The following is an 8,174-nucleotide window of genomic DNA, read 5'->3' as shown; positions in this document are numbered from 1 at the left end:
ATTTCTCTGTGCATGCTGCGTTGCAAGTACCGATCCCACTCTTGATGGTTCTAGTAGTGGCCTGGCTACTCAGTGGACTGATCCAGACCTCGCTGGCTCAAGCAGCAGCCTTGCCTCATGGGAGGCCCCAGTTCTGGTCTCGCTGGCCCCTGCACCGGTCTAACCCCTAAGCTGGCTTTGGTCCCGGCCTTGGAGGCCGCAGGAGTGAACTTGCCTCACGCCAGGCTCCGATGCTGCCCATTGGCCCCTGCACCGGCCTAATCCCTTGGCAGGATTCCAATCCCCGCCTCGGAGGCCCCAGCACCGGCCTAGCCTCACGGCAGGCTCCAATGCCGGCCTCGTTGGCTCCAGCACCGGCCTAACCCCTCGGCAGGTTCCGTTCCTGGCCTAGGAGGCCCCAGCACTGGCCATGTCTCACGGCAGGCTCCGATGCTGGCCTCGCCTCACGGCAGGCTCTGATGCCAGCCTCGCTGGCCCCAGCACCGGTCTAGCCCTTCGGCAGGTTGTTATCCTGGCCTCGGAGGCTCCAGTATCGGCCTTGCCTCACGGCAGGCTCCGATGCCGGCCTCGCTGGCCCCAGCACCGGCCTAACCCTTCGGCAGACTCTTATCCTGGCCTTGGAGGCCCCAGTACTGGCCTTGCCTCACGGCAGGCTCCAATGCTGGCCTCGCTGTCCCCAGCACCGGCCTCACCACTCGGCAGGCTCCAATCCCGGCCTCGGAGGCCCCAGTACCAGCCTTGCCCCATGGCAGGCTCTGGTGCCGGCCTTGCTGGACACAGCACCGGCCTAACCCCTCAGCCAGCTCCGATACTGGCCTCGGAGGTCCCAGCACCGGACATGCCTCACGGCAGGCTGCGATGCCGGCCTCACTGGCTCCAGCACCGGCCTAACCCCTTAGCAGGCTCTTATCCTGGCCTTGTAGGCCCCAGTATCGGCCTTGCCTCACGACAGGCTCCGATGCCGGCCTCACTGGTCCCAGCACTGGCCTAACCCCTCGGCAGGCTCTTATCCTGGCCTCGGAGGCCCCAGTACTGGCCTTGCCTCAAGGCAGGCTCTGATGCGGGCCTCACTGGCCCCAGCACCGGCCTAACCCCTCAGCAGGCTCCGATCCCTGCCTCGAAGGCCCCAGCACTGGTCATGCCTCACGGCAGGCTCCGATGCCGGCCTCGCTGGCCCCAGCACCGGCCTAACCCCTCGGCAGGCTCTTATCCTGGCCTCGGAGGCCCCAGTATCAGCCTTGCCTCACGGCAGGCTCCGATGCCGGCCTCACTGGCCCCAGCACCGGCCTAACCCCTCGGCAGGCTCTTATCCTGGCCTCAGAGGCCCCAGTATTGGCCTTGCTTCTAGGCAGGCTCTGATGCCAGCCTCACTGGCCCCAGCACCGGCCTAACCCCTCAGCAGGCTCCGATCCCTGCCTTGAAGGCCCCAGCACTGGTCATGCCTCACGGCAGGCTCCGATGCCGGCCTCGCTGGCCCCAGCACCGGCCTAACCCCTCAGCAGGCACTTGTCCCGGCCTCGGAGGCCCCAGTACTGGCCTTGCCTCAAGGCAGGCTCCAATCCTGGCCTAAGAGGCCCCAGTACCGGCCTTGCCACAAGGCAGGCTCCGATCCCGGCCTCAGAGGCCCCAGCACTGGCCTTGACTTACGGCAGGCTCCGATGCCGGCCTTGCTGGCCCCAGCACCAGCCTAACCCCTCGGCAGGCTCCGAATCCGGCCTCGCTGGCCCCAGCACCGGCCTAACCCCTCAGCAGGCTATTATCCTGGCCTCGGAGGCCCCAGTACTGGCCTTGCCTCTAGGCAGGCTCTGATGCCGACCTCACTGGCCCCAGCACCGGCCTAAGCCCTCAGCAGGCTCCGATCCCTGCCTCGAAGGCCCCAGCACTGGTCATGCCTCACAGCAGGCTCCGATGCCGGCCGCGCTGGCCCCAGCACCGGCCTAACCCCTCGGCAAGCTCTTATCCTGGCCTCAGAGGCCCAGCACCGGCCATGCTTCACAGCAGGCTCTGATGCCAGCCTCGCTGGCCCCAGCACCGACCTAACCCCTCGGCAGGCACTCGTCCCAGCCTCGGAGGCCCCAGTACTGGCCTTGCCTCAAGGTAGGCTCCGATCCCAGCCTAGGAGGCCCCAGTACCGGCCTTGACTCACGGCAGGCTCCAATGCCGGCCTCGCTGGCCCCAGCAACGGCCTCACTTCTCGGCAGGCTCCAATCCCGGCCTCGGAGGCCCCAGTACTGGCCTTGCCTCATGGCAGGCTTTGATGCCGGCCTCGCTGGCCCCAGCACCGGCCTAACCCCTCGGCAGGCACTTATCCCGGCCTTGGAGGCCCCAGTACCGGCCTTGGCTCAAGGCAGGCTCCGATCCCGGTCTCGGAGGCCCCAGCACTGGCCTTGCCTTACTACAGGCTCCGATGCCGGCCTAGCTGGCCCCAACACCGGCCTAACCCCTCGACAGGCTCCAATGCCGGCCTCGCTGGCCCCAGCACCGGCCTAACCCCTCAGCAGGCTCTTATCCTGGCCTCGGAGGCCCCAGTACTGGCCTTGCCTCAAGGCAGGCTCCAATCCCGGCCTCGGAGGCCCTAGCACCGGCCTTGCCTCACGGCAGGCTCCAATGCCGGTCTCGCTGGCACCAGTACCAGCCTATCCCTTTGGCAGGCTCTTATCCTGGCCTCGGAGACCCCAGTACCGGCCTTGCCTCAAGGCAGGCTCCGATGCCGGCCTCGCTGGCCCCAGCACCGACCTTGCCTCACAGCAGGCTCGTATCCTGGCCTCGGAGGCCCCAGTAACACCCTTGCCTACAGGCAGGCTCTCGCTAATGTTTCTGAAACAAGGTGATGGAGACTTGCTGAGCCTGGCCTCAAAATTGTGATCTTCTTGCCTCATTCTGCAAGTAGTGGGATTATAGGTGTGCAACTCTGCACCCAGCCCAGAGCTCAGACTTTCTCTTCTGCAACTGGCCCTACCCCCGCCCGGTTTTTGTGTGGGAAGCGAGAGTGCGATTTCAACTAGGTTTCCTACTTCATCCCAAGTAGAGGTGCACTAGTCGGTTGTTGCACTGAGAGCTCTGGGTTTCTCTGCTTTGGCTTTTCTTCCAGCCTCTGAGACAGCACTGCAGAGCACTGGGGCACAGAGGAGGGTCCTTCACTAGCTTTGCTTGCCGGGAGCTTGAGGGAGATGCACTGTCTGTGGTACTGTCAGCCCTGGAAATGGAGACTGGGAGCTGAATACAAAAACAGTGAGAGCCTGGTTCAAAAAAAAGGTAAAATAACACACACACACACACACACACACATATGCACAGGCACACACATGAAACCTATTTGTCTATGTCCACTGATATCTGTATATGTAGAGATAGAGAAAAACAATGTGTTGTAAGAGAGAGTCACCCAAATATCCTGTGAATGCATTCAGCCTTGTAGACATGGTCTATTCTTTTAGCTTCAGCCAAAATGATATGTCTACAGAGAAGACAAGGATAACAAGAACAGAGGTTTAATGTAGAAGATAACGAATGAACATGGGGTCTGTCTAACAGGGCGTGTCTATCCAAACCTAAGGGATCTGGGTACATATACAGGGGTCTTCAGGGATTCTTAAGGTCAGGGCTCTTTATCTCAGAGAACGCCTCTTCCCTGCGGCCTCCTCACAGGGGCTCCTGGCGGTCTTCTCGGGGCGATTCCTCCTCCGTAGCACAGAGCGGATTTGCTTCCTGAGCCACGTGAACACCAAACGTAAGTTCACACAGGAAGTCGTTTGGGCATGAGAGGCAGTGTCCCCCTCTGCCTGATTCCTGCATGTCGGGGACAGCTCTGTCCCGCTGCCTCGCACCAGGCTCATCATCTGCCCAGAAAGAGAGCAAGGGTTAGACTCAGGGATATTACAGCCTCACAGTCAGTATCTACTCAGTGTTGAAACCCACATGTTTTTACCAAAAACACATCACCTGTACGTGTGGAGTTTCACTCCTCCTGAAACACCTACACATGCATACACCCTCACACAAGGGTTTGTGGCACACTCTTTAGCTCTTATCTTTGCTGCCTGCCTTTTGGTCCATCAGTATTTCCAGCCCGCTCTTCCTGACTCCTTCTCCTGCTCTGCTTCTGTGTCCATGGGGCCATGTCAGAGCCCTGGCTCCAGCCCTCTTTCTGGCAGATACTCAGGATCTGTGCTCTCCACCCGGGACTATACTACTGCTGATCCTTGTTTTCAAAGTGGTCTTCCTGATGCTCACCTCAGCGGCCTTGGGGTCATTAAGCCTTGATGGCGTCTTCAGGACCTGCAGGGCCTCTTCATCACCTGGCATTAGGCAGCAGGTCAAGACTGGACTAGCAAGCTGAGCTCCAGGTGGGGGGCATCTGCTTGGCAGGCAGAAGTCTCTGTCCTGGGTAGGCTCAGGGGAAACGATATCATCATTTTTTGTTTCTCCCTCCTTTTCTAGAGAGGCCTGGAGTTCTGGCACTTGTCTGTCAGACCTGCAGAGAGGTAAGTTTGCTCTCTGCTGGTCAGCGTTCTCCATCATGGGATGCTCTTCATTGAGAATTACCATTTTCTAAAAATATAAAATAAAATAAGTTAGATTCTATACCTCCTCAGATCAGAGGCAATATCTACACATTTCCTTTTTGGGGGGCGGTGGTACTAGGGGTGGAACCCAGAGGCTTTCTACCTCCGGGCTATACTCCCAGACCCATTTTATATATTATTTGGAAACAGGGTCTCACTAAGTTGCTGAGCGCCTCACTAAGTAGCTGAGGCTGGCTTCGAACCTGTGCGATCCTCCTATCTCAGCCTCTGAGCGTGGGGATTACAAGCTTGTGCCACCACGCCCGGCTACACATTTCTTTAACTCAAGTTTATACCCAAATTACCTCAATTGTAAGTGTGTCATTTTAGTGAAAAGTAATACTTGCACGCGCGCACACACACACACACACATACACACAAGCCACACTGGTATTTTGCAAAGCATTTAGCCCTTGTCTTTGTTCCTAGCCTCTCTCCCTCAGTGCTCCTCTCTGTTTCCCCGACTCTCCTCCTGACCCCTTCCCTGCTCTCGTTTTTGTGTCACTGGGTTCATGTCAGATCCTGTTACCAGCCCTGCTTCCCTGCAGATGGGAAGGCTGTGCTGCTCTCCTGGCATCCACACTTGTGCTGTCCCACCCCTTCCCCAAATATATCTCAGTGTTTACCTCGGTGTCCTTAGGTTTATTTCGTCTAGGTGGCTTCTTGGGGACCTGACGTTTCTCTTGATTTTCTGACACTTTGTGGGTGAACAATTCTTGAGCAGTATCCTGACCTGGATGGCTGCTCTGCACTACTGGGAGCGAGGACCTGCTCGGCAGTTGGAGAGTTTCTTCCTCTGTTGGCTCAAGGGACGCAGAGTCATCTTCATGGTGGTATCTCCAGGTTTCCAGAAAGCTCTGGAGTTCTTCAATTAACCTGTCCATTCTGAGGAGAGTTTGTTCAATTCTCAGCTTTCCCCAAACCTCATTTATTAGTCTGTCAATGTGCAGCGCTAGCAGGTATTCAAGGTTGGAGCCCATGTCTCCCTCCGCGTCGTGTTTGGGTCTGCACATCTGTTGGGGGTCATCCACCATCTCCTCTTCTCTGTCGCTATGTCCCCTACTGACACCAAGGCAAGTTTTTTCAACAGGAGCAAAGATGGGAGGTGAGGAGTCCCCAGAAGGCCCATCCTCCCACAAAGCAGTGCCTTCTGAAGCAATCTCCCTCTCTCCAGGGAAGCAGCCTAGAAGGATATAGGTGAGGTCACATCTGGGCTCCCAAATGCTGTTCTCAGTGCCCCCGGACTCCATGTCTTTGGAGACACTGCTGCTATAGCCGGAGGTGACCATGCATCTCTCTGTCTCACTCAGCTTCTGAATCTACAAAAAAAATGATAGACGATATTGGAAGACAGTCACTTCCTTATTAACACCCACTCCCTTGTCTATTTGGAACTGCCTCCTTTATATAGGGGTTCTTCTCTGAATAAACTCTCCTGGGAAGGGCAGAAGAGCCAGTTTTCCCTTTTGAAAACCAATTTAATCCTCAGGGTGGTCATGTGTTTCTCTAATGCTAATGTTTGGAAGGCTGATGCAGGAGTGTTTTGGTTCAAGTCTAGCTCAGCAATTTAGTGAAACCCTGTTTCCCAATACAAACAAAAAACTGCTGTGCGTATGTCTGGGTGGAAGATTGGCCCTGAGTTTTTGCTTCGTACAAAAACAATGACAAGTCAACATTAGGAGCAGCTATTACAATAGCCTTGCCTGGTTAGCCTGTCCACCTGACCCCTCTCACGGTTGGTCTCCTCCTTGCAATTGAAGAATAAGTATCCTAAAAGATGCCAGATTATTAACAGCACGAGCCACATTCCCATTGCTGACTATTATAGAGAAATCTACGTTAAAGTCTCTGTTTCCAAAAGCCCTTCAGCATGTTGGTCTCCTCGCCATATCCTTTTGGTCATTGAAACCAGGAACACAAATGTCCAATACCAGCAGCCCTTGGGTCCATGGTCACAAATCTGTGAAAGTCTTGTGACATTTGATACATTGCTTTCAGAAATGCTAAACTGTTGCAGTACCGCTTCTAACACTCTAATGGCTCTTTCAGTCCAACTTTTACTGTGACATACCAGCAGGTATTGGAGAACACACACACACACACACACACACACACAATTACACACACACTGTATAGACTCTGTCTGACCTTCTCCTCCTCATAGGGCTCTCCACAGCAAGGAGGTGCTGCCATCTCCTCACACATAACCAGACACTTTAGAGACACTCAGGTCCTGAGTCTCAGTGGCTGAGAGTCCAAGTGTGAGAAGTCTGGGTTCTGAGACTGTTGGCTGCCATGGCAACAAGAGCCCTCATTCTAGCCCAGAGTGAGGAGAGAGGAGAGGGGGATGGAAAGCCACTGGACCCATTTCCTTGCTTTAGAGTACTGTGTACACCTGCCATGCCAATTTGAGCTGGACCCCCTTGAGGGCAGAGGGACCAATGTCATGGGGCACGATGTCCCTGTGGTCAGGTGGGAGCCTGAGGTGACTCCTGTCCTCAGGGAAGTTGGGTGTATGTGTTGACATGGACACAAACAACCTGTTAGCCAACAGGATTGGGTTTTTGAATGAAAGCACTTCAAATGAATGTTTAGCAAGGTTCCAAATAGGGAACTTCCTGTGGCCAAGTTGAGGGTGCAAATTGTGTTGAAAAAACCAGGAACAGGCTCCAGGGGGAGATGCCTTTCATTGTAAGAATTCCTGGAGGAGTCGAAGTTGGTGAGGGACAAGAGCGTTAGGGGCGGTGGAGCCGGCAAAGCATCAGCAACGATGCCAGGAGGGAAAGTGTCTGCTGTGTGAGCAGATGAAGCGCACTGAGGAGAAGAGTGTGTGCGGCCACGGAAGGCCCGCTCCCTCTGCTCAGGACCCTGACTTTCATGGTCTAAGCAAAAATGATTGGCTAACACCATCATTAAATAAAAATTTTCTTTATTTTTATTTTCTTGCACAATATACTTTGCATCAGTATACTCCTATGTTGTTAAACTGTCATCTAAGGCTAAAACACACTACATGCAATAAACATGGTTATATTTACAAATTATTTCGAGATTTTCAGTGAGAGTCTATTAAGATAATTTTCTGTGTTTTCTTTTTTATATTTGTCGCACTGGGGTTCCTGGAAGCCCTTCTACCTCGGGGCTACACTCCCAGACCTATTTCATACTTTTTATTTGGAAACAGGGTCTCTTAAGCCAGCGCGCCTGGCTTCGAACCTGTGCTTTCCTCCTGTCTCTGCCTCCCAAGCGCGGGGATTACAAGAGTGCACCACCACGCCCGGAAATGTTCTGTGTTTTCTACTGTCATCTAACGCAAAAAACCATGACATGAGATAAAGATGGTTCTATTTACAAATTATTGAAAGATTTTCAGTGAGAGTCTATTAAGATAATTTTCTGCGTTTTCTACTGTCTCTGTTTTCTATGGTTATCTCTTCTACAGTTTCACTCCTAAAGTAAAAATTATCCCTCGTGTAACTGTCATGCTATATTTGTACTTCAAAATGTTAGAAATGTATAAATAGGTTTTGGACAAAACACCAGTCAGTTTAACTATCCCAGTTCATCACAGCTGCCTCAAAATCGATGTGGTTCCTCATGGGTGGCATG

At 54.2% G+C, this 8,174-nt stretch overlaps 1 protein-coding gene across 1 annotated transcript; it reads right to left on the bottom strand.

Moving 5' to 3' along the window:
* Positions 1-5,080: 5,080 nt before the first annotated feature.
* Positions 5,081-6,758, bottom strand: LOC308269571 (uncharacterized protein C12orf71 homolog; the record flags this gene model as incomplete). Its single annotated transcript, XM_080704939.1, has 2 exons — positions 5,081-5,884; positions 6,714-6,758. 2 exons carry the CDS (start codon positions 6,756-6,758, stop codon positions 5,081-5,083), a joined length of 849 nt encoding a protein of 282 aa, XP_080561065.1.
* Positions 6,759-8,174: the final 1,416 nt, after the last annotated feature.

The sequence above is a fragment of the Muscardinus avellanarius genome, assembly GCF_963383645.1.
Source record: "Muscardinus avellanarius genome assembly, chromosome: 11".
NCBI classification, from domain to species: domain Eukaryota; kingdom Metazoa; phylum Chordata; class Mammalia; order Rodentia; family Gliridae; genus Muscardinus; species Muscardinus avellanarius.
Note: the sequence above shows the minus strand (reverse complement) of the source record. Positions and strands in the feature narration are given on the sequence as shown.